Source organism: Sparus aurata, chromosome 19 (genome assembly GCF_900880675.1).
Source record: "Sparus aurata chromosome 19, fSpaAur1.1, whole genome shotgun sequence".
Classification (NCBI taxonomy): Eukaryota; Metazoa; Chordata; class Actinopteri; order Spariformes; family Sparidae; genus Sparus; species Sparus aurata.
Window position 1 is genome coordinate 30,554,145 of NC_044205.1, and position 26,127 is coordinate 30,580,271.

General features: G+C 44.3%; 2 protein-coding genes across 2 annotated transcripts; both read left to right on the forward strand.

Moving 5' to 3' along the window:
• The first annotated feature begins 7,968 nt into the window (after positions 1-7,968).
• Positions 7,969-15,241, forward strand: LOC115570499 (caspase recruitment domain-containing protein 8-like). The gene is made up of 10 exons (XM_030399119.1): positions 7,969-8,017; positions 8,654-8,815; positions 9,265-9,311; positions 9,430-9,578; positions 9,923-9,978; positions 11,307-11,524; positions 11,724-11,989; positions 12,607-12,723; positions 12,873-13,014; positions 13,750-15,241. The coding sequence occupies exons 2-10, from the start codon at positions 8,703-8,705 to the stop codon at positions 14,172-14,174; spliced, it is 1,533 nt and encodes a 510-aa protein (XP_030254979.1). The 5' UTR covers positions 7,969-8,017; positions 8,654-8,702; the 3' UTR covers positions 14,175-15,241.
• Positions 15,242-15,439: 198 nt separating this feature from the next.
• LOC115570500 (uncharacterized) lies at positions 15,440-25,332 on the forward strand. Its single transcript, XM_030399120.1, has 4 exons — positions 15,440-15,496; positions 20,594-20,878; positions 22,427-22,711; positions 24,297-25,332. Exons 2-4 carry the CDS (start codon positions 20,602-20,604, stop codon positions 25,085-25,087), a joined length of 1,353 nt encoding a protein of 450 aa, XP_030254980.1. The 5' UTR covers positions 15,440-15,496; positions 20,594-20,601; the 3' UTR covers positions 25,088-25,332.
• Positions 25,333-26,127: the final 795 nt, after the last annotated feature.

Consider the following 26,127-nt stretch of genomic DNA (forward strand, 5'->3'; position numbering starts at 1 on the left):
ATCAAGCTGCCAAGATAAAAACTTTGCTCGATATATTTGACCCTTCCTACTCAGCACGGTAGTAGGACATTGAGGCCGGCACAACGATTGGGGTTCCGATAAAATTTATGTAAACATATCAGGGAGGGGGCAAACCCTTGGTTCAAGGTTTCGGTAAAGATTTGGTTTGAAGTAATCGGGAAGTACGGATTGAAGAATCAATGTAAACTACTGCGGTGGATCGGTCATGATTCCAAATTTCAACCTAATAGAATGGATGGGACCTTTGGGAATTGGGCAAGGGGTACTAAAATTTTTGGTGAGCTCCTCCAAAAGTGTTGAAGGGAGAATTTGCGCTAATGGATCGGGATTTGTTCAGGTATCTGCAGTTACGGCATTACCTTGAGCATATACACTACTCACAATAAGTTAGGGATATTGCTATTTACATGAGTGCTTTTCCTATTTGGTCTGAATTTTAATGAAATAAGTAAAAGTTCCCTTTGATATTACTAATAATGAATGAGAAGAAACACCATTTTCATTAGTTTAATATTTATTACCCCAAAAATTTAGACAATAACAAGGATAGCCCCAAATAACAAAAATTGACAATGTCAGTAGCGGGTGTTTCCACCATTTGCCGCAATGACCGCTTGACAGCGACGTCTCATGCTCCTCACTAGCCTCATGATGTTGTTCTGAGGCAATGCGTTCCACTCCTCCACAAGTGCTACACGCAGTTCTGCCAGGTCACGTGGGGGTGGGGTACGATCATCCAGTCTCTGCTTCAGGTGGTCCCAGAGGTGCTCTATGGGGTTCAGGTCAGGGGACATTGCTGGCCATACCATATGAGGCACTCCGACTTCCTGAAGTCGAGCTGTGACAATTCTGGCACAATGTGGTGGAGCATTATCATCCATGAACAGAAAGTTTGGGGTGTGCTGGCGGAATTGGGGGATGATGATGGGTTCTATGATGTCTCTGAGGTAAGAACGTGCAGTGACTGAGCCATCTACAATAACCAAATCTGTTTTGCGCTGACTGGTGATGCCTGCCCAGACTGTTGCACCCCCTCCACCAAAGGGAACCCTGGGGACCATGTTGACCTCGGCCTATCGCTCACCTCGCCTTCTCCAGCAACGCTGACGACCATCATTTCTGTGCATGGTGACCCGACACTCATCAGTGAACAGGACGGTAGACCACTGCTGCATTGTCCAGGTCACATGGTCTTGTGCCCACTGCAAACATTCACGGCGGTGTCTTGGTGTCAGTGGAGTCACCTGCAACGGTCGTCTGGCATTCAAGCCAAAGCAGTGGAGTCGGTTTCGAATGGTTTGTCTGGAAACCCTAGTACCCCTCACATCTCGTAACTGGGCCTGCAGCTGTCCGGCAGTTGCACAACAATGTCTGAGTGCATAGGTCCTTAGGTACTGGTCATCGTTGCGGTCTGTCACTCGTGGGGCTCCACTCCTGGGTCTGTCACAAACTCTGCCAGTAGTTCTGTGTCTTGATGCAAGTCTGCTGATGACACTTTGAGACACACCAAGTTCACGAGCAACATCTGACTGCCTGCCACCGACCCGAAGGCGCGCTATGGCCAGGTAGCGCTGCTCATCCGTTAAGTGACGTTGTGTGTTCATGGCTGTTTGAATGATGAACTTGGAATGACTTACTGACAATACCAGCTTTTTATACCCACAGAATGTTGAAATTGATGCCACATTGAAAAGGGTTGTCTTTTAGTTTTTTGGTATTGGCCCCAATATGTAAGGCACACTGTACACAGTGAGACCATTACGTGGAAAACACAAAATGAGGTGTGTCTATCACCCCAATACAATTGCCTCCCTATCCCAAAACTCTCTGAAGTGAAACAAACACCATATGTATGAAATCCACTGAGTCTCTCACAATATCCCTAACTTATTGTGAGTAGTGTACTCAGGGTAGAGGGGGGAGGGGGGGAATCAGCACTCATCAAGATGTTTCTTAAATCGTATAAATCGGGACTGGGGAGAAGGCTGATTTCGAGTCTGTATAAAGGGTTGGAGGAGTTAAAGGGTAATAACACAAGGTACATAAAGGAGAAATGGGAGAGGGAGGCAAATATGATTATATATGTGGATGACTGGGAAGAGATTGTTGGGCAGCAGTGGCGATCAACTTGCTCTCTGTCTTGGAGAGAACACGGATTTAATTTAATTTTAAGGCGTTGTACCTGGGGAAATTGGACATAGATTTACAAAGATTTGGGGACAAGCAAATTAGTAAAAAAAAGTAAGAAAGCACTCACCAGAAAGTGGTTAAAGACTGAGGTACTGACGGTTGATGACTGGATTAATGTTGTGCTCACTGTGTATGTGATGGAAAAACTCTTCTCCCTTCGACTGGAAGCAGACAAGTTTGAAAGGATATGGCAAAACTGGCTGGAATATGTTAGACCATTGAGGTCAGATTTTATCTAATGAGTTCAGCAGGGATTAGAACTGGAAGGAAGAATGACACCCTTGGTTCATAGCTACAGGAGTTAAATTGTGTGTGGGGTTTATTTTGATGTGTGGTTATTTATAATTTATTTTATTGTATTTTTTTTACGTTACTTTTCTCTTGTGGACTTTCTGATGCCTGTGAATAACATAATCTACACTCTGTCCAGGTTTATATTGTGTGCGAGAGAGTGATGTATGGTCACACTGTGGTGATGTGTTGAATGTATGCTGTTTTGTCTCAATAAAAAGAAAACAAAAAAATAAATAAAATGTCCCCTGTTGGTAAAGTAAATAAATGACTTTTGGGACATTGACTTTGGTAATGGTAATGTCACAGAACATCCGCCAAACTAATACTTGCTTGAGGTTAATTAAGTTTACTTGCTGAAATGTTTCTTTGTTTTCTGTAAAATTCTAAAGCAATGTCTGATCATTATATTGAGTGGCAAATTTAAAACTTGAACACATATGATTGGATTAAAATTGATTTTTCTACATAATTTATTCTTTATTCAGATTGAAGGGCTGCAGTTTGTCAGAGATAAGCTGTGCTTCTCTGGCCTCAGCTTTGAAATCCAACCCCTCCCATCTGAGAGAGCTGCAGCTGAGTGGAAATGACCCTCAAGATTCAGGAGTGAAGCTGCTGTGTGATTCTCTGCAGAGTCCACACTGTAGACTGGAGACTTTGAGGTCAGACGCTGTATCTGTACTGAAAATTATTATGAGGTGAAAGTTGGGGCAACACAACAGAGATGGGGTTTTGAGTCTAAGACTTGGACTTGAGTCGCACTTAAGTCGCACAGTGACTTCAGAATTGACTTGCGACTCCACCTCAAAAGACTTCAGACTTGACTGTCAACACCCTGTATTTCTTGCAATTATTACTTGTTTTGTTAATTCATCCATATACTTCTATTTCATTTTATTGGTGCATATACGTTTGAGGAAATGTATGACGAGCTGCACGTCCCATTTGCCATTACGCACAATGCAACGCATGCACTATGTGCGTGCACACTTGCAGAAACGCATTGACCATGGCAACAACAAGTCCTCCTGGAGTTATGCCTTTTATCGTTACTTTTGGTTACAATAACTTTGCACACAGTGGAAATAAACGAACAGCTACGTGCAAGTTGTGTGGCACCAGGATAAATGACGCAGGTTCAACAACATGGAATTTAATCGTACCAAAATGTTGAAAAACAGAGTTATGAAATTGTGTTCACTTTCAATACATATGTTTTCCTCTCACTTTGAACACTGAAAAATGTAATGCATTATAAGTTTGGGCTTTACAGCCAGTTAATAACACAGAAAAATATCATGTATCCTTTGGTGCAGATACTAAAATGCTGAAAAATACAGAAATGAAAACAGAGCTCTTACTTTGCGTTTCTTTAGATTGCATTGCTGTAGACCCCATAAGGTAATCCTACGTTTGATTTTGGTACTATACTGTATGGATGGTAGCTACAGGGCATGCTTTGAATTTATTAGATTTAACAATACTGTGTTAGGGACAGATCAGATGGCCAGAGACTTGAGACTTGACATGGACTCGTGACAAAAGACTTGAGTCTTGGACTTCCAAAAAATAACATGTGAAAATCTCTGCAACATGAAACAGCAGACTTAAGGCTTATAGTTTACTGATCCACACAGAGTACCTTTTTTTGTGATCAAATTTTTATTTTATTTTAAGGAAAGGCATAGATAGGTATATGCACAGGTTGTAGAATAGAGCATAAAAATATATATATTCACATACTTATATATGTGCTTATATACATATGTGCATGAATAAACATTTAGAATAAAATAGATAAATAATAAATAAAAATAAAAAACAAAATCATGACCCCAAGTACAACCCACCCACTCCCTGGATCCAGGACTCCAAACCTCAGTCACATGCTACACCTGAAAGCCACGGAGGATAGTTAGAAGTGAATGCCAAGCCTTTATTGCCGACTCTTTAGTGTGTGTGGAGGTTGCCAACGTGTAGCAACTAGTTTTTTTGCAGCCGTTAGTCCAACCAGCAGTGCTCTTCTCTTGTCCAGTGTCAAACCCAGCTCTGACAAATTAGTTCATTCAACATTAGTGTAGCAGGTAAACAGAGTAACCTGATCTTAAACAACTGCGAAAGGTTAAAGGCAACCCTATTCCAAAATTCGGCCACTGGGATATTCTCCCAGAACATATGAAAAAAACTGCCGATCACTTTGGAAGAACAAAAAGTACATATAGGATCATTAATAACCTTCATCAAATGAAGCTTCCTAGGAGTTAAATATACCCTATGTACAAAATTGTAATGTATTTGCTGATGATCAGGATTTCTGGATGCTAAGCTCACACATTAACCCACACTTTATCCCACCCAGTCAAATGCGGGCCTCAGATCTGGAACATCTCTCCTCCACACTGTGTCTAATGCCAGGGGTCTGTAAGAGTGCTGCAACAGTAACCAATAAAGTCTCGAAACCAAACCACTAGTGCTTCTAGCAAAGTGGAACAATTTGTGAAGTGGGTGTGGTCTAAGAGGGTCCTGTAAAGGAACACCATTGTCTTTTAAGGATGATCTCAGCTTCAAATAAAAGAAAAAGGACGTGTGTGGTGTACCGTACTTAATACATATGTTCTGAAAAGTAAGTAACCCCCCCTTCCCCATAAATGTCACCAAGTGTACAACTGTTTCTTTTTTTCCCAGTCAGGAAAACAAATAGGAAAACTGCCAATCAACAATTTATCATTGTTAAATATTGGAGAGTTTGGGCTCCATCCAGAAGAACAACCAGCTAATTTCTCCACCCTCCTCCATGTAAATAGCAAATATGAAATTATGGGACCAGACCTCAAGCGGCCTGATTTAAAGGTAGCAAAGTAGATTTCTGCCAGTTTATTTTAAAATCGGAAAGCCTGCCATAATGTTCAAAGATTGACAAAACGTGGGATACACTGCACTGGGTTGTTTAGATGTAATAAAACATCATCAGCACATGGCACACTGAGTACCTTGATGCTAAAGTCTGTTTTTGTCTTCAGTGGTTTGGTCCATTGTTGAGTAGGAATTCTTGAGAAAAGCTGGTATAGCTGACCATTGGCCAACTGTTGGCCTAAGAGTTTGAAGCAGAGTACATCATATTGATTGGCCGTGGTTGTCCTGCAGACAGAGGTGACTTCATCAGTAAGGTTGTAAATCAACAGTTTCATGAAAATATCATATTGCATTTATTCTTTAGATGACAATAGGATATTTGCCAATATTAATAAGTCTACCTTGATTTAATTTTGATCCGATTTTGGCTTGTGATTGATATGAGTCAATATCATCTACCCATTTATTACAGTCTATTAACGAAGAAGCTGCCCTGCCTTTCTCTTCTGTTTGTGGCTGTAAAGAAAAAATAGCACACAAATTTCTACATTTTAAACCTTTCTCAGCTCTGAAAAGATTATTAACTAAATGATTAGTTAGCTACCTCAAGCTGGAACATTGTTTTCTAAACGTGCATAATTTATTCTTTATTCAGATTGAGTGGCTGCAGTTTGTCAGAGATCAGCTGTGCTTCTCTGGCCTCAGCTCTGATGTCCAACCCCTCCCATCTGAGAGTGCTGGACCTGAGTCTTAACTACAAGCTGCAGGATTCAGGAGTGAAGCTGCTGTGTGATTTTCTGCAGCGGATGCACTGTAGACTGGAGACTCTAAGGTCAGTTTTACTTTGGCAGGGGAACAGGTAGCTAAAACATGGCCAAAGAACTCATGAAACTTTGCACATGCATCACACATGGTTCAAATGTATGTTCTTTATAGATGAGTGCAGCCCATTCAAGTACTTTGCCCATGTGTCATGACTCCGACCCTTTTTGGGTAAAACAGTATTTGACTGGTGATAAGATCAAGTTCTGTTTTGTTATTCAGATTACACATTTCATGGTAATTTGGGTTAAAACAGATATTATGATGTTGTTGATCTTTGATCAGCATCATTCTATAGAAACCATTTAAGAAAAAAGACCCTCACAGTTGACTAATCTGACAGACATAACAACCTTATTACATGCCCAGGTGATCTGGTCATCTTTTATCTTTTCTGTCATTTAGATACTTTATTTTGTGTTTTTGAATTCTGTCCATTATAAATTGACTGTAAACCTATTACATAATTTCATTTACACAACATTTTCATAATGTTGTCTACCCTTGAACTAAATCCTGATATACTTTATTAGTCCCCCAGGAATCCGCGATTCCGCGTTCACGGAATTTACCGCAGATTTCTCGGCCGTCCGTGGATTCAAAGACCCTCTGCGGAATATCACATTTTGCATGTAGATTTCATCCCGGCCGCTAGATGTCGCTGTCAGATAGACTGGGCTCTAGACTCACAGTAGAAGTACACGTTGATAATGAAAATAACTTCATTATCAGCGTGCAGTGAAGCGACATACTCAAGTTTCCATCCAGCAGGTGAGTGAAGAACACCTGAATCATCTTCAAGCAAACGTGTCGCAGCTCTGAATGTACAGTCACAGTTTGAAGTGCTGTTGAGCTTGTGTTAATCACATGCTGTCAATCACTCCACCGCAGGAAGGCTGACTCAATGTGCAGAGAAATGTTCTGACAAGCAGCTCAGTCTGGTTCTGTGATCACTGACACCAGCTCTCCTGCATTGACACCAGAACTTCAGAGGAACTGGTTTCACTGCTAGTTCCTAAACCTTCACCTATAGTTTGGTGAAAAGTTTTGCACTTTTTATGTTGCAAATAAATCTGCCCAACAGGGACAAAGAAAATGTTGATGTTGATTATTTTAAAACCAGTAATAGTAGGTTCCACAATGTTTTGCAGTGTTTTGGTATTGTAATTAATTTCAGAAGAGAATACTTAGTTCATTAGTACATTTAAAAAGTATGTTTTTTAAAAGAAAGTATGTTTTTTTTAATGTTTGCGGAATTTTAACGTTCAAGCCGCGGAATCAAGAATTGCTCTCCGCAGAATCAAAATTGCTCTCCGCAGAATTTAAACTTTTTCTCTGCAGATTCCTGGGGGGACTACTTTATCACCACATACTTATCACAAGGATAGACACTGCTTTCAAATTCAGAAGTGTGTGGATGTTGGCGATGAGGTCACAACTCTGATTGTTGATACTGATTGATCGGAAAGTGGGTTCATACAATGTTGCGGTGACATTTGGATGATTTCTGTAGTAGGCTGCAATTATGACGATCCACAATAATACAACGACGGAGTCACCTGCTCTTTGATTAGGACAAAGTAATGTTGAGCGACCCATTTAATTCTGAACACATCAAATCAGATTATAAATGTATTTTCATCTACATAATTAATTATTTTTTCAGATTGAGTTACTGTAGGTTGTCAGAGATCAGCTGTGCTTCTCTGGCCTCGGCACTGAAGTCCAACCCCTCCCATCTGAGAGAGCTGGACCTGTGTGAAAACAAGCTGCAGGATTCAGGAGTGAAGCTGCTGTGTGATTTCCTGCAGAGTCCACACTGTAGACTTGAGACTCTAAGGTGAGACACTGTAGTAAAGTTGTGACACTATACTGCAGATATAAGGCTGATAATAAACTGATCATGAAGTGTCTTAATCAGGGATCCAACAGGATCTTGACATCCTTGAAAGTTTTTGAAAATATTGATTCATTGAGTCAATGAAAATGCTGAAATGTATATATTTTGTGCAAAAACAGAAACGAAGTGTCTCTGTTGTTTTTTTGTCCATGCTGCAGTCTGGAGCCTGTGGGGATCATACTGAGTAGCAGTCAGTGTCTGTTGATAAGTCCATTTGCTCGTCTCTAAGGTCTTACTCTTTAAAAAACAGTGAGCATCTTCGTTCAGCAACAGTTGAAGGTTTGAGAGGAGATTGGAGCTTTGTGTTCGATCAGGCTAGCACTGAAATCACACTGTCAGAAACTGATATTCATCAGTGGCTCATCCATCAGCTGACCTGTATTATTCAATCATATTCATACAGGTGAACAGTGTCTGAGTTCAGGGGATTAGTTATTTTCGTCATTGCTCAGATTAATTGAGAGCTCCCTAAAGCAGCACAACTGTTTCTGACTAATCTAACTGAATGACTTGACTAGAAATTATCACTTCTTTAATGTAAGTGTATTTTAAATGTATTGGTATACATATGTGTAGTTTTACAGGTGTTGATGGTTCAACTGTCACAAAGACTGGAGTCCAGAAGATGAGTAAGTTGGAGGAAGTGGAGCACAGATCAGAATCTCCAGGATCCAGCTGTGACGAGTCTAAAAAAAGATCTGGAGACTTCAGTGATGAACCTGGACCCTCAGACTTAAAGTAAGAAACTGTTCCTACTGTAAACTGACTTCAGCTGTTTAACACCACAAGTACAATCCAGTATTGTACCTTACTGTTTATGAAATTAAGTACATTTAGCCTCTTTGCATCTTCAGTCAGCAGTCAACATTACAGACATAAACACATACAATGGAGGTCACCTCCGCAGTCAGGTTGATAAACAGGAGTGGAGTACAGCACCAACTCTCTCCTCCAGAGCTGGAGGCTCTGAGCAGCTCAACACTCAACACTCAACAAATCCCTGCCACACACAGACATGTTTTGCTAAGAGTTGAATATTTTCAACTCATACAAATCGTTTGCATTGCCTGGCACTACTAGATGTGAATTTGCATTTATTCCCATTGACTTTGTATATAACGTTAACTGAGTCTGATCCTGTAACTGTTCATGAGAGATAACAGCTGTATTTGTGTTTCCTCCTGCAGGGTGGCTGACAGAAAAAACAGAGCTACACCTGACACACATGGAGGATGTGAGTTAAAGTTCTTGATTAACACTGTTGTTAAAGGTTTATGATTGTTGATCACCAAAGTGAGTTTGACCTCTGCTGAGTGTCTTCTTGTCCCCATCCGATGTCTCTAATCACCCAGCAGATCCGTCCACAACAAAGACAGACCTGGACGTGTCTGAGGGCAGCAGAGAGGAGAGTGAGGATGAAGAGGATCAGCTGTGTCCTGATGATCCACAGAGGTTGAAGCAGCAGCATCAGCTTGTGTGTCGAGAGCTTCTGAATACAAATGTCAGTTTTTCACTTTAACATTCCTCCAGTCAGTGATCAGACTCAGGTTCCTTAGTTGTACCCCCTTCAGGATTTGATGTTTCTGACCTACATTCTTCTGATATTAAACTACCAGCTGCTGTCCAACATAGTCCCGCAGGCTTCACTTGAGCAGAATCAATTAACTTAACAACAACATTAATAATTTTGTCATCATGAAAAAAGATAATGTAGTGATAAATAATTACCAAAGAGTGCATGTAGAGTAGAAAGTGAAGCAGTCATCTGGAAATTACTGGTAGAGTTCATTGTTCAGTTTCTGCTCCCATCTCAGTGTGTTCTCATGAACTTTTTTTGAATTTCAGGAGAAATCATGTTTCACGCCTGAACAGCTGTTGGAGTCTGGAAAGACTTCATACAGGTAACTTAAACATAAAATACAGAATTCTTCTGCCTCGTCAGCTCCTTTCACGTTAACTTAAAGTCAACTTCTTCAGTTTAGCGCATATCACTAAAGGTTTTCTTCAGCAATGATTTTCTGATTGTCTTCTACAAGCACTTCATTAACGAATAATTACTGTTTTCATTACTTCTCTCAAGACTAAACGAGTCTAGTTTTTATATCTTTGTTATCCTACAGCCTGGTAGAAGCTGTAATACAGCGTATCAGCAGATGTTATAATGAGCCTCACACGAGGCACCAATAGTGTTGTGAATATGAGGCAGAGCAACACACATGCATCCTTAAATTAATAAACCTTGAATTTCACCACAATATGCTCTGCAAACATTATTTGATAGAAAAGATGATGTACAGTGATATCACTCATCTCCAGGCTTCAGAAAGAATCAAGATTATATTAAATAACAGAACTTAAATTCAACTCAAGGCACAACCCCTCAAAAAGGATGAATGACAGCCAACTGATGCTAAAGTTTTCGCCCTTCAGACTGAAGAGTGAGAAAAATTATCTTTGGACTTCTTCTTTTAGTCTTCCCTCAAAAAGGGGGCGGCACTGTCTGATGTCAACAAAGCCAAATGTAACTCCACCCATAGCAAATCTCTCTTGTCTTAAATCTTGCTAGCATGTTATACAAAGGTATATTCACATGTTCAGAGTTTCCTATCTTCTTTATATTCTGACTTCAACATATCAGGTAATGTACATTTAATTTTTCATTATAACCTAAACTTAAATCGCTCTCACATCTTATACAAACGTATATTCAAAGGTTTTGCATCATCAGCTAGTGAAAGATTCCAGGCATCCCAGTTCAGGTCTTTGCAAGGTTGGCAGATGTGTGAAAATCCTTCCTGTTTGTCTTTGTTGTCCCTGCATCAAATATCCAAATGTTAAGACAACGTTTTTTTTGTCTTCTTTATTTTTTGACTTCAACATATCAGGTGATGTGCATTTAATTTTTCATTACAAACTCAGTTCACTTGTTCTGTTTCCTGTGTGTTCCTGGTATTTGACGTGCAGTTTTAGGTCACAATGCCTGATCAATCACCTGAATGATTCATGCTCATTCAGGTGATTGATTAGGCATTGTGACCAATCACCTGAATGATTCATGATCTGTCTGCTGGACGAATGGATTCACAGATTGAAGGAAGATTAGATTAAAACATGTCAACACGACGTACAAGATGACTGAAAACACAGAGTGTCTGCATGTCTGAACTTAACACATAAATGTACCGACAGGCTGACAACTTGTTGTAATTGGCCCTTCTGTGTCCTGCAGGTTCAGGTGTCCTGGTCCAGGTGTGTTCCAGTGTGCTTTCACTGGACTGGTGTTTGTTGTGGCTCAGGAGGTGGAGCTGCTTTACAGGACTGTCCAATGGGATGAGAGCCTCCTCCAATCAGCTGGCAAGGTGGCTGCAGGGATGCTGTTTGATATCAAGTGTTCAGAAGATGCTGCTGTCTGTCAGCTGCACCTGCCACACTGTGAAACTAAGGATGGTAAACACATGGCTGTCTTTGATGTCACACAATGAATTGAAATGATTTGTTTTACTGTAATTTGTCTAATGAGCTGCATCCCTAAATGCTCCAGAGTTAATAACATCCATTTGAAGTCTCTGACCTCAAGGTAAGAAATTAATTTGGTAGAGATGAACCTGCAGTAAAACAGAAGTCTAACAGCTCTTTGCTTCCAAAGCGCTGCTCTTTGATGGCCTGCTGTCTGTCGTCCACATCACTGACGATGGGATGAGCATCCTGGAGCCGCTGGAGATCACAGACACTCATGTGGCTGTGAAGGTCCCTCACCTCTCTGCCTTTGGTCTGATCTGGGATTTCATTAAAAGGTTTCTGAACATCTCAGTGCCAATAGTTGGCCAAGTTCTGCTCTTCCTCCGCCCTCCACGCATAGGGCACCCAGTACTCGATGTATTCCTGCTGCAGGACAACATCCCTGTAAACGAGGTAAAACTATTTCTCATTTGTTTTTACCGTCAGTCAGATTCACAATTGTATAATTTGGCTTTCTTGTTGACACCATTATTTCATCTGGTTGGAAGATGTGACTTGATCGCCTCAAGCAAATGGTCAAAGCACTTCATATACAGTCAGTCAAAACATGGAGCACAACTTCCTCGTTATGAAATTAGGTTTCAGACAACTTTTGTTTTAATGATTGGATCTAAACGCCAAATATCTCACGAGTAATATATGATGATGAGATACTGGAGGGATTCCTGTGACCAGCAACACAGTGAAATGGCGACGTCCATACATTCATCCAACCACAGTTCAGATGATCAGTGGAGAGGCTGAAAAAGGAAAACCCTCCAAACAAGATGCCTGATTCTGCTCTGGTTAAAAAAGAGTGGGAGAGAGCGCCTGGAAGTCAAATGATGAAAATGAATGCTGGTCTGAAGTCCTTATTAGCGCACAACTACATTTTATAGATCCTCTCTTGTCTTTTAATATCATGAAGACATGACGATGCAAACTTTGTTTTTTAGATCAACATTTGTAGTTATAAAATACATTTTAGTATCTGAGCAGAAACTCATAATATAAATGTGCTGCTGCTGAAGGTTGCCACTCAACAAGATGACGCTGTGAACATCAAGATCTCTTCTGACTGTGATCTCAGCTTTGGTCAAAGCTACAGCGTCCACTGTGAACCTGAGGGCTTCAAAATCCAGCCTGAGGCAAGATGAGTCACTTCTACACTTGTGATGATTATAAACAGAACTATCAGGACCTCAGTTTGGGCTGCATGATAAAACATCACAATTAAAAAAAAATACCACATTAACATTTTTATAACCGGTCTGAAAATGTTGTCTCTGGTTTTCAGTGTGCGCCATTTCGCTTCAAGCATGGACCAAATTTCCATCCAACATTTGAAGTTTTCCTGACGACAAACCCGAAGGAAGTGACTCTGACGGTCCGGGACCAAGAGCAGAGAGAAATCTGGAAACGTGACGTGCCTCTGACAGGTAAAGGCTTTACCTTCCTGCAGCAGCTCTCCGCCTGACGTCAGGGTCTGGACTGTAAAACACAACTAGAGAATAAAATATGATGAATATGTGGAGCTCTTGTTCACATTCAGGCACGTTCACGTTTTGCTCCATCTCATATAATTCTTTTCATATTTCCATATACTAACCTGGCAGCATGAGTGCTTACATCAATGTATCTAAGTTTCATTCACATCCCTAACCCACCAACAATCTTTCCTGTGTGTCTCGCTGTCAATACAGACAATAAAGTCACATTTAGACCCCTTTTCAAATCAAAGCCATTTTATTTATACAGCCCAAAATCACAAACTCACAAAAGTATTCCATACTTTGATGTTCAGGACACAGAGTGATACCAAATCCTCACTTGAGTTCAATATTTTCAACTTACAAGAAAGCATGTTCGCATCATTCACGCTGCCCAGAGCGAATAAACATGAATTCACCTCTTTTTATTGACATTGACTTCATATGAAAAATAATTCACCTCACAACACATCGTTAGACCTCAGAGAAAAAGAGATGCTGGCACGACAGCGTAGGAACATACACACCTGTGAAAATTGTAGGATCAGTGTGAGATGCACTGAAGTTATTGAGGTGGTGAGCACTTTATTGATACAATTTTATCCACTTTTTCCCCTTTAAATCAATGATCAAAAGTGATTGTTCGTTATTAAACAAGTATCATTTTTTGTGGTTGTCTTCCAGGTTTAAGATGGGAAACTCCACAGAGGAAACCAGAGGACAGGGTCCCAGCAGTGATCAGGGTCCCAGCAGTGGACAGGGTCCCAGCAGTGATCAGGGTCCCAGCAGTGGACAGGGTCCCAGCAGTGATCAGGGTCCCAGCAGTGGACAGGGTCCCAGCAGTGGAGAGGCTGTTCTCTGTTAGGACAGAGTTTGTAAAAGGAGTGTCTGAAGCTGTTCTGAAACAGCTGCTGGATGAACTTCTTCATCCACATCATAAAATTATAAATGATGAAGAAATGCAGAATTTCGGAAGAAAAGACCGAGCAGATAGAGCACGAGACATGATCGACATAGTGAGAGGAAAGGGAAATGAAGCCAGCTCAGCCCTGATCGCTGCTCTCCATAAGGTGGATCCTGTCCTCTCCAGACAGCTGAACTTGAACTGAAGCTAAACAAGACAGTGTGATGATGAATCTGTCAGCTGGCTGTTTTACTGTCTCACATGACGTATTGTAATCTTTAAATGACAAGTTTTGTTGTGTTGTCTTTAATAAGTGGACAGCGTCACACTGATGGATCAACACTTGGACTGCACTGATTGGACGTTGAGAAGGAAAACCATCCTGTTCAGAAGTCGTGTCTGCAACATTCAGACTGACAGATGCTGATGCTGTTTTTTAAAAGAGACATCAGATGAAACAGAACTGCTCGAAGTCAAAGTGTTCTCAAAGTGAACTTTTAAAACAAATGGAAAGCAATAATACTCAGATCTTTGTGGTTCTTTAATGTAACAGGTTTGTGCTCCACCAGCAGCTGTCGGTGTGTTTTACTGGGTTCAGTCCACTTTGTTCTCTCGTGGTTTCTTGTTCCCTGCTGAGTATTTAGACGGCTGAACATCCTCCATATGTGACGTGACGTCCTGCTTTAACATGCTCATCATGAACAGCTCGCCTCGATCTCTGTTCAGAACAAAACCACCAACCAGCATCACTGAACTGAATCCTGGAAACAACCAGAAACCCAGAGAGCTCCACCTGAAGCAGACCAGGCTCAGCTGAGAGACAGAAACACCTGTAGAGGAGTTTAAGGTGCAGCAGCACGGAGGTCAGCAGGTCACACTGTGCTTCTCTGTTCTGCCACTAGATGGAGGCAGAAGTTCTCTGATGATGAAGAAGATGCAGCTGCAGCATCAGGCAGCTATTCATACATTCAGTCTTCAGCAGGTGTAGGTGTTGTTCAGGTGAACACAAGAGTCCAGGAGGAAACAGACCGAGAGCTGCAGATGTGGAGAGGAGAAGGCTGAATGAAGGCTTCCTGTTCCTCATGATCAATGATTCAATCCATCAACTGCTGATTGATTCACATCATTTATGTGTTGATTGGTTTGTGTTTTGCTTTTAAACTGATTATTTCTCAGTGGATGAAGAAGCTCTGTGGTGTGACAAGAGCTGCAAAACAGTAATTAACATTTATTTCATTTATAACTACATTAATAAACTGAGTTACAAAGTTATAACTGTTCTTTTAATGAGCATTAAATAGAAGAATTATAAAATATTTACACACATGAACTATGAATCCACCAATAAATAGTTCATACTGTCTCCAACTGTCAGCCAATCAGGTGACAGATGAAACATTATTTTGAAGTTCTAGTGGTTCAGAGGGAGTTCTGGTCGAACAGGAACTCATTACACCAGAGTCTCCACAGTGACGTCACGAGGAAGTGAGCAGACGCAGGGAGCGGTCAGAGTTGAGGAACAAACAGGTGAGTTTGATCACTTTAATGTTCTGATGAGACTGAAAACTGAGACAGAGTTCATTTAACTTTACTAACGATCAGACGGAGCGGAAGTGACGTCAGTGCGCTCTCTCGGGACAGACGACGACCGACTGAAGACAAACCGGAAGTAAACACGGAGAGACGCTTTCAAGTCCTAACGGACCCGTCCGCACCGGGTCAGACACGTTATAACGGACCCGTCCACACCGGGTCAGACACGTTATAACGGACCCGTCCACACCGGGTCAGACACGTTATAACGGACCGGTCCACAACCGCGGTCCAGCAGCCGTGGTTCGCCGCCCTTTTTTCCCAGTGCGCAAATTCACCAACATTTACGGTAATCGTACTGAACCCGCTCTGACTGGGTCAGACTGCAGTCTCACATCAGAACCATGAAACATACGAGATTTTTACAGTCATTATTCCTGCTAATAAACTGAAGGTATCCTTCCGGATTTCAAAGTAAAGGACGATGTGAGAAAAAAAAAACCATTGTTTCCATAAATAATCCAAGATTCAGATACCGCTGAACTCAGAACTTCCTAGAATACTTACATGAATAATATGAAGTACTGCAATACATTTGGGTTTTGTTCAGTAAGATGCTCATAATGCTCAGTCTGCTCAGTCTTTTGTCTTCCTCCAATCCAACTCCCGCACACACACACACACACACACACACACACACACACACCTGTTCTCAATTCCATTGGTACCTGGGTGATGTGCATTATGTCACTGATTGTGTCCCACAGCACATTCACATCACAGTACAATGACGATTACCGTAAATGTTAGTGTATTTGCGCACTGGAAACAAAGGTGCGGCTGATCTGACCAAGCAAACATGAACCACAGCTGGCTGGACCGCAGTCGTTCACACTGAACCATTAAACACGGAGTGAACACGTGGATCACTGCTGCAGAGATGATGTCAGTCAGATCTTTATTGACAGCACTGAACAGTGACAGACGTGTTTCAACCTTCCTGACATCACCAGCTGTTTCTCACATCCTCAGTGTGTCTGTAAGAGGACTGACGCGTCTGTGAGCTCACCGAGTTTTAAACCTGTGGTTGAACGAATAACTGCGACAAGAGAAGAGAACAAAGTTTATCCTCCTGAGCTGTGGAGGTTTATGTAACTACATGTATTTAAATAACTATTCAACATTAAGAAACTAACTGGTAAAAATCTCTCTGGAGGTTGTGACTTCAAGAGAAACTGGTTTTATACAATATGAATGTTTCTGTTCCAGAAGTGAACATTGATATTGAGTTAATCAGCAGGACGATCGTCAGTATTGATCCTTCTTCAGGAGAGTCTCACACATATAAACACATGTTGGTGATTAACAGCCAGCAAACGATCAGGAGCAGCGTTTCCTCCCTCTCAGTGTTCAGTTCAAACCCTTTTAATCATTTAATTTATATATGGGATACACCTGTAACCTACCTGTGAGTGAAGCTGACAGGTGTCCATCCATCCATCCATTTTCATCCGCTTATCCGGGGCCGGGTCGCGGGGGCAGCTGCCTGAGCAGGGACACCCAGACTTCCCTCTCCCCGGATACTGCCTCCAGCTCTTCCGGGAGGACCCCAAGGCGTTCCCAGGCCAGCTGGGCGACATAGTCACACCAGCGTGTCCTGGGTCTTCCTCGGGGTCTCCTCCCGGAGGAACATGCCAGGAACACCTCCCGAGGGAGGCGTCCCGGGGGCATCCGAAACAGATGCCCGAGCCACCTCAGCTGGCTCCTCTCGATGTGGAGGAGCAGCGGCTCTACTCTGAGCTCCTCCCGGGTGACAGAGCTCTTCACCCTATCTCTAAGGGAGCGCCCTGCCACCCTGCGGAGGAAACTGCGGCCGCTGCACCGATCCGTCTGTCAATCTCACGCTCCATCCTTCCCTCACTCGTGAACAAGACCCCAAGATACTTAAACTCCTCCACTTGCGGCAGGAACTCTCCTCCCACCTGGAGGGAGCAGGCCACCTTTTTCCGGTCGAGAACCATGGCCTCGGATTTGGAGGTGCTGATTCTCATCCCAGCCGCTTCGCACTCGGCTGCAAACCGCCCCAGGACATGCTGGAGGTCCCGGCTCGAAGGAGCCAACAAGACCACATCATCCGCGAAAAGCAGAGATGAGATCCATTGGCTCCTGAACCAGATCCCCTCCGGCCCGTGGCTGCGCCTAGAAATTCTGTCCATAAAAGTAATGAACAGAACCGGTGACAAAGGGCAGCCCTGCCGGAGTCCAACATGTACTGGGAACAGGTCTGACTTACTGCCGGCAATGCGAACCAAGCTCCTGCTCCGGCAGTACAGGGACTGTACGGCCCTTAACAGAGGGCCCCCGACCCCGTACTCCCGGAGCACCCCCCACAGTATGCCACGAGGGACACGGTCGAATGCCTTCTCCAAGTCCACAAAACACATGTGGACTGGTTGGGCAAACTCCCATGAACCCTCGAGCACCCTGCGGAGGGTATAGAGCTGGTCCAGTGTTCCACGGCCAGGACAAAAACCGCATTGTTCCTCCTGGATCCGAGGTTCGACTATCGGCCGAATTCTCCTCTCCAGTACCCTGGAATAGACTTTCCCGGGGAGGCTGAGGAGTGTGATCCCCCGATAGTTGGAACACACCCTCCGGTCCCCCTTTTTAAATAGGGGGACCACCACCCCGGTCTGCCAGTCCAGAGGCACTGTCCCCGACTGCCACGCGATGCTGCAGAGACGTGTCAGCCAAGACAGCCCCACAACATCCAGAGACTTGAGGTACTCAGGGTGGATCTCATCCACCCCCGGTGCTCTGCCACTGAGGAGCTTACGGACTACCTCAGTGACTTCGGCTTGGGTGATGGATGGGTCAACCTCTGAGTCCCCAGCCTCTACTTCCTCTATGGAAGGCGTGTCAGCGGGATTGAGGAGATCCTCGAAGTATTCCTTCCACCGCCCGACGATGTCCCCAGTCGAGGTCAACAGCTCCCCACCTCCACTGTAAACAGTGTTGGTGGAGGACTGCTTCCCCCTCCTGAGGCGCCGGATGGTTTGCCAGAATTTCTTCGAGGCCGACCGGTAGTCCTCCTCCATGGCCTCCCCGAACTCTTCCCAGACCCGAGTTTTTGCTTCCGAGACTGCCCGTGCTGTCGCACGCTTGGCCTGCCGGTACCCGTCAGCTGCCTCAGGAGTCCCCCGGGCCAGCCAGGCCCGGTAGGACTCCTTCTTCAGCTTGACAGCAACCCTTACTTCCGGGGTCCACCACCGGGTTCGGGGATTGCCGCCGCGACAGGCACCGGAGACCTTACGGCCACAGCTCCGGACAGCCGCGTCAACAATGGAGGTGGAGAACATGGTCCATTCGGACTCAATGTCCCCAGCCTCCCTCGGGATCTGGTCAAAGCTCTCCCGGAGGTGGGAGTTAAAGATCTCCCTGGCAGAGGGTTCTGCCAGACGTTCCCAGCAGACCCTCACGATACGTTTGGGTCTGCCAGGTCTGTCCAGCTTCCTCCCCCGCCAGCGGATCCAACTCACCACCAGGTGGTGATCAGTTGACAGCTCAGCCCCTCTTTTCACCCGAGTGTCCAAGACATACGGCCGGAGGTCAGATGACACGACCACAAAGTCGATCATTGATCTCCGGCCTAGGGTGTCCTGGTGCCACGTGCACATATGGACACCCTTATGCTTGAACATGGTGTTTGTTATGGACAAACTGTGACTAGCACAGAAGTCCAGTAACAAAACACCACGCGGGTTCAGATCGAGGAGGCCGTTCCTCCCAATCACACCCCTCCAGGTAACACTGTCGCTGCCCACGTGGGCGTTGAAGTCCCCCAGGAGAACGACGGAGTCCCCGGTTGGAGCACTCTCCAGTACCCCTCCCAGGGACTCCAAGAAGGCCGGGTACTCTGCACCGCTGTTCGGCCCATAAGCCGAGACAACGGTGAGAGTCCTATCCCCGACCCGAAGGCGCAGGGAAACGACCCTCTCGTTCACCGGGGAGAACTCCAACACATGGCGGCTGAGCTGAGGGGCTATAAGCAAGCCCACACCAGCTCGCCGCCTCTCGCCGCGGGCAACTCCAGAGTAGAAGAGAGTCCAGCCTCTCTCAAGGAGTTGGGTTCCACAGCCCAGGCTGTGCGTGGAGGTGAGCCCGACTATTTCTAGCCGGTACCGCTCAACCTCCCGCACCAGCTCAGGCTCTTTCCCCCCCAGTGAGGTGACATTCCATGTCCCCATGGCTAGAGTCACCATCCGGGGATTGGGCCGCCGGGGCCCCCGCCCACGACCGCCACCCATATCCCTCTGCACCGGCCCCTTCTGAACCCTCCCGCGAGTGGTGAGCCCACGGGAGGGCGGGCCCACGTTGCTCGTTCGGGCTGCGCCCGGCCGGGTCCCGTGGGCAGAGACCCGGCCACCAGGCGCTCGCCTGCGAGCCCCAACCCCAGGCCTGGCTCCAGGGTGGGGCCCCGGTGACGCCGATCCGGGCGACGTGCACGTCCTTGGTCTTGTTATATTCATCAGGGGCGAGTGAACCGATCTTAGTCTGACCCGTCACCTAGGACCTGTTTGCCTTGGGAGACCCTACCAGGGGCATTAAGCCCCGGACAACATAGCTCCTAGGATCATTCGGGTGCTCAAACCCCTCCACCACGATAAGGTGCCGGTTCAGGTGTCATATCAGTTATTGTCTACACAAACAACCTTTAATGTTCTGACATTTATCGAAAAATAAACAAAAATATCAGTTGAGATGCGACTTCAGTTTCAGAGGAACAAGTTTGTTTTGTTGTTTGATGCATAAAAAATAAACTGTTAAAAGATTAATTAATTTTTTTAAATGTTTTGAACTATAATTATGACCAGATCTCATAAAATGCATCTTTAAAGTCCGACACATGCAAGTATGAGCACCAAATTCAACATGGCCGACTGTTTTGTAGGTCTGGATTCGATACACGAGTGGAGAACTTCACTCATGAAGGTGAAAGTAGTCGCGGGGCTGCGTTGAAGGCGGCGCTCTTTTGAAAACATGAGTTTTAATCTTGTTTAGCCCCAAAAACAATCTTCTGTATCCTGACAGGTGTAAAGATGGCGACACCTAAAATGATCATCTTGGAAGTTTTGGAGGACTTGGGAGAGAACGACTTCTGGAAATTCAAGTGGTACCTGAAGGAATTTAACAAGCTGGAAGACGTCCGACCAATCCCAGCGCGTCGACTGGAGTATGCAGACAGGATGCACACAGTGGATCTGATGGAGCAGACCTACAGAGACAACATTATTACAGTGACCAGAATGATTTTGGTGAAGATGAATCAGAATGATCTGGTGGAGAAACTATCAGACAACAACTCAGAGCCAACAGGTAGGTCATTATTAAAGGTTGTGACACAGTCAAAGTTGCATATTATTCAATCATACATCACTTAACATTTCAGACTGTGCATGAGGTGAAAGAAGGTGGAACACGTGCTGGCATGTCAACAGGTGTGATATGCAAAAGCAAACATCTTCCCATAGCTGTCCTATTCACCCTCGTAGGAAAGCTGCATTTTTGAGTCCAGCCGGACGCCTCAATACCTTCCAACACCTCTAACATTAGATGCAGGGAGGTTAACACTGTCCACGGCAGGCGTGGAGTTGATGTAGGGGACTGTGAGCGAAGGAGGGAAACAAAAAGATGGTGCTGGAGAGAAACTCCCCTCAGCAGTTGTGTTTACTCTCTTCATGTCTGTGAGACTCTGGTGTGATGTCAGTATGACTGTCAACAGGTCGCTTTCAGGTCTAATTTTGCCGCAAACCACTAGTTGTGGTAAAAATAGCAAAGACTACATATTTCTAGATGAACTGACGCAGCAGCCTGACACATGCATGAGAAGCACAACTCATACATCCAGTGTGGCTGCTCTAACCTGTTAACAGGGCGTCTCAATACATCAATCTTTATCTGTTGTACCACAACAAAAGTTTCCTCATGTACAGCCCAAAATCAAACTCACAAAAGTATTCTATAACTCTGAATAATTTGGCCAAGAGGTGATAATAATATAAAAGAAGAGCAAAGGGCCCAGTACAGAGCCCTGGGGAGCTCCATACTTCACATCAGTATTTATAGATGTAGCACTGTTGTAAGAATCACATTGTGTTCTTTCAGACAGTAAGACTTGAGCCAAGCAAGAGCCAGACAATATGCCACAATCGTTTACTGTCAGAAATCATGTCAGCATGTTTTTAAATTAAGTATTAACATTAATAGTTTATACAGTATGAATGTTTCTGTTCCAGAAGTGAACATTGATATTGAGTTAATCAGCAGGACGATCGTCAGTATTGATCCTTCTTCAGGAGAGTCTCACACATATAAACACATGTTGGTGATTAACAGCCAGCAAACGATCAGGAGCAGCGTTTCCTCCCTCTCAGTGTTCAGTTCAAACCCTTTTAATCATTTAATTTATATATGGGATACACCTGTAACCTACCTGTGAGTGAAGCTGACAGGTGTCATATCAGTTATTGTCTACACAAACAACCTTTAATGTTCTGACATTTATGGAAAAATAAACAAAAATATCAGTTGAGATGCGACTTTAGCTTCAGAGGAACAAGTTTGTTTTGTTGTTTGATGCATAAAAAATAAACTGTTAAAAGATTAATTCATTTTTTTAAAATGTTTTGAACTATAATTATGACCAGATCTCATAAAATGCATCTTTAAAGTCTGACACATGCAAGTATGAGCACCAAATTCAACATGGCCGACTGTTTTGTAGGTCTGGATTCGATACACGAGTGGAGAACTTCACTCATGAAGGTGAAAGTAGTCGCGGGGCTGCGTTGAAGGCGGCGCTCTTTTGAAAACATGAGTTTTAATCTTGTTTAGCCCCAAAAACAATCTTCTGTATCCTGACAGGTGTAAAGATGGCGACACCTAAAATGATCATCTTGAAAGTTTTGGAGGACTTGGAAGAGAAACACTTCTGGAAATTCAAGTGGTACCTGCAGCAATCTGACATCCTGGAAGACTTCCAACCAATCCCAGCAAGTCAACTGGAGTATGCAGACAGGATGCACACAGTGGATCTGATGGAGCAGACCTACAGAGACAACATTATTACAGTGACCAGAATGATTTTGGTGGAGATGAATCAGAATGATCTGGTGGAGAAACTATCAGACAACAACTCAGAGCCAACAGGTAGGTCATTATTAAAGGTTGTGACACAGTCAAAGTTGCATATTATTCAATCATACAACACTTAACATTTCAGACTGTGCATGAGGTGAAAGAAGGTGAAACACGTGCTGGCATGTCAACAGGTGTGATATGCAAAAGCAAACATCTTCCCATAGCTGTCCTATTCACCCTCGTAGGAAAGCTGCATTTTTGAGTCCAGCCGGACGCCTCAATACCTTCCAACACCTCTAACATTAGATGCAGGGAGGTTAACACTGTCCACGGCAGGCGTGGAGTCCATGTAGGGGACTGTGAGCGAAGGAGGGAAACAAAAAGATGGTGCTGGAGAGAAACTCCCCTCAGCAGTTGTGTTTACTCTCTTCATGTCTGTGAGACTCTGGTGTGATGTCAGTATGACTGTCAACAGGTCGCTTTCAGGTCTAATTTTGCCGCAAACCACTAGTTGTGGTAAAAATAGCAAAGACTACAAATTTCTAGATGAACTGACGCAGCAGCCTGACACATGCATGAGAAGCACAACTCATACATCCAGTGTGGCTGCTCTAACCTGTTAACAGGGCGTCTCAATACATCAATCTTTATCTGTTGTACCACAACAAAAGTTTCCTCATGTACAGCCCAAAATCAAACTCACAAAAGTATTCTATAACTCTGAATAATTTGGCCAAGAGGTGATAATAATATAAAAGAAGAGCAAAGGGCCCAGTACAGAGCCCTGGGGAGCTCCATACTTCACATCAGTATTTATAGATGTAGCACTGTTGTAAGAATCACATTGTGTTCTTTCAGACAGTAAGACTTGAGCCAAGCAAGAGCCAGACAATATGCCACAATCGTTTACTGTCAGAAATCATGTCAGCATGTTTTTAAATTAAGTATTAACATTAATAGTTCATACAGTATCAATAACAGGATGAAACAATGAGCTGGAGGACGTTTCTGTCTGTTTGACAGCAGCAAGAAACGAACAAAGACATGCTGATGTTACAACACAGGAACAACACAGTCCAACATGAGGAGAATATTCACCTCATGTCACTCGCTCCACTTTGATTGTAGCATTAATACATTTTCTTGGTGTCACTCACACGGCACCCAGCCTGGTGAGGTTCAGCGTCTCGTGCTGCGGTTCTCAATAGGTGTTTTAAAATCAATAAAAAGTAACTGTGAGCAGCAGGTAGATGTAGACTGAATGAATCTGTCTCACCACGTCAGTCTGAACCCAGAACAAAGAGGTTTCTCTGTGATCAGCATCACAACATCATAATGTCATCTTGTAAAAAGCCTGAACTCGTGCTGCGTCAGGTCTGTCGGCCAGACGACAAGCAAACAGAGTTCAGAGTTCAGATGGATCAGAGCTCTGCTTTGCTGAGACGTATTTCCATGACTTACCAGGTAGTCTGACTTCCTGCTCACTTTCCAGTCTCAGTGCAGCAGATGTGTCATCGTACAGCTCCGTGTGTCTGCCAACAGCCACGACTACTGATTATTCACTTTAATCCACTATATTCCCTTTAAATCAATGAACAAAAGTGATTGTTATTAAACAAAAGTCTTTTTTCTGTTTTTCTGTTTTTTCTTCCAGGTTTAAGATGGGAAACTCCACAGAGGAAACCAGAGGACAGGGTCCCAGCAGTGGACCGGGTCCCAGCAGTGGACCGGGTCCCAGCAGTGGACAGGGTCCCAGCAGTGGACCGGGTCCCAGCAGTGGACCGGATCCCAGCAGAGGACAGGGTCCCAGCAGTGGACAGGGTCCCAGCAGTGGACCGGGTCCCAGCAGTGGACCGGATCCCAGCAGAGGACAGGGTCCCAGCAGTGGACAGGGTCCCAGCAGTGGACCGGGTCCCAGCAGTGGACCGGGTCCCAGCAGAGGACCGGGTCCCAGCAGTGGACAGGGTCCCAGCAGTGGACCGGGTCCCAGCAGTGGACCGGGTCCCAGCAGAGGACCGGGTCCCAGCAGAGGACAGGGTCCCAGCAGTGGACCACTGCTGGGTCCCAGCAGTGGACAGGGTCCCAGCAGCGGACAGGGTCCCAGCAGAGGACAGAGTCCCAGCAGTGGACAGGGTCCCAGCAGTGGACAGGGTCCCAGCAGTGGACTGGGTCCCAGCAGTGGAGAGGCTGTTCTCTGTTAGGAAAGAGTTTGTAAGAGGAGTGTCTGGAGCTGTCCTGAACCAGCTCCTGGATGAACTTCTTAGTCGTAGAATTATAAGTGATGAAGAAATGCAGAATTTCAGAAGACAAGACAGAGTCCGAGCAGATAGAGCGAGAGACGTGATCGACACAGTGCGAAGAAAGGGAAATGAAGCCAGCTCAGCCCTGATCGCTGCTCTCTGTGAGGTGGATTCTCACCTCTACAGAGAGCTGAACTTCAGCTGAAGCTAAATCAAGAAAGTGGTGTGTGAAAGTGTGTGAAAGTGGCTGTTTTACTGTCTCACATGATGTATGTAATCTTTAAATGACAAGTTCTGTTGTGTTGTTTTTAATAAGTGGACTTTAACTGTGAACATTCAGACTGACAGATGCTGATTCTGTTTTTAAAGACGTCAGATGAAACACAGAACTGCTCGAAGTCAATGTGAACTTTTAAAGCCAATGAAATAAAAAGAATACTCAGATCTTAATGGTTTTAAGTTTTTGTCTTGTTCTGTAATGTAACAGGTTTGTGCTCCACCAGCAGCTGTCGGTGTGTTTTACTGGGTTCAGTCCACTTTGTTCTCTCGTGGTTTCTTGTTCCCTTCTGAGTATTTAGGCAGCTGAACATCCTCCATATGTGACGTGACGTCCTGCTCCTGCCACTAGATGGAGGCAGAACTTCACTGATGATAAAGAACATGTAGTTGCAGCATCAGGCAGAAACACAAACAGGAGATACACTATATTTACAAAAGTATTCTCTCACCTGCTTTGACTCACACATGAACTGAAATGACATGAACAGAAACACATCTGTGAGGTCACACACTGATGTTGGACAGGAAGGCCTGGCTCTCAGTCTCCGCTCTAATTCATCCCAAAGGTGTTCTATCAGGTTGAGGTCAGGACTCTGTGCAGGCCAGTCAAGTTCATCCACACCAAACTCTCTCATCATGTCTTTATGGAGCTGCTTTGTGCACTGGTGCACAGTCATGTTGAACAGGAAGGAGCCATCCCCAAACTGTTCCCACAGAGTTGGGAGCTGGAATTGTCCAACATCTCTTGGTATGCTGAAGCATTCAGAGTTCCTTTCACTGGAACTAAGGAGCCGAGTCCAGCTCCTGAAAACAACCCCACACCAGAATCCCCCTCCACCAAACTTTACACTTGGTACAATGCAGTCAGACAAGAACCGTTCTCCTGGCAACCATCAAACCCAGACTCATCCATCAGATTGTCAGATGTAGAAGCGTGATTCATCTCTCCAGAGAACACGTCTCCGC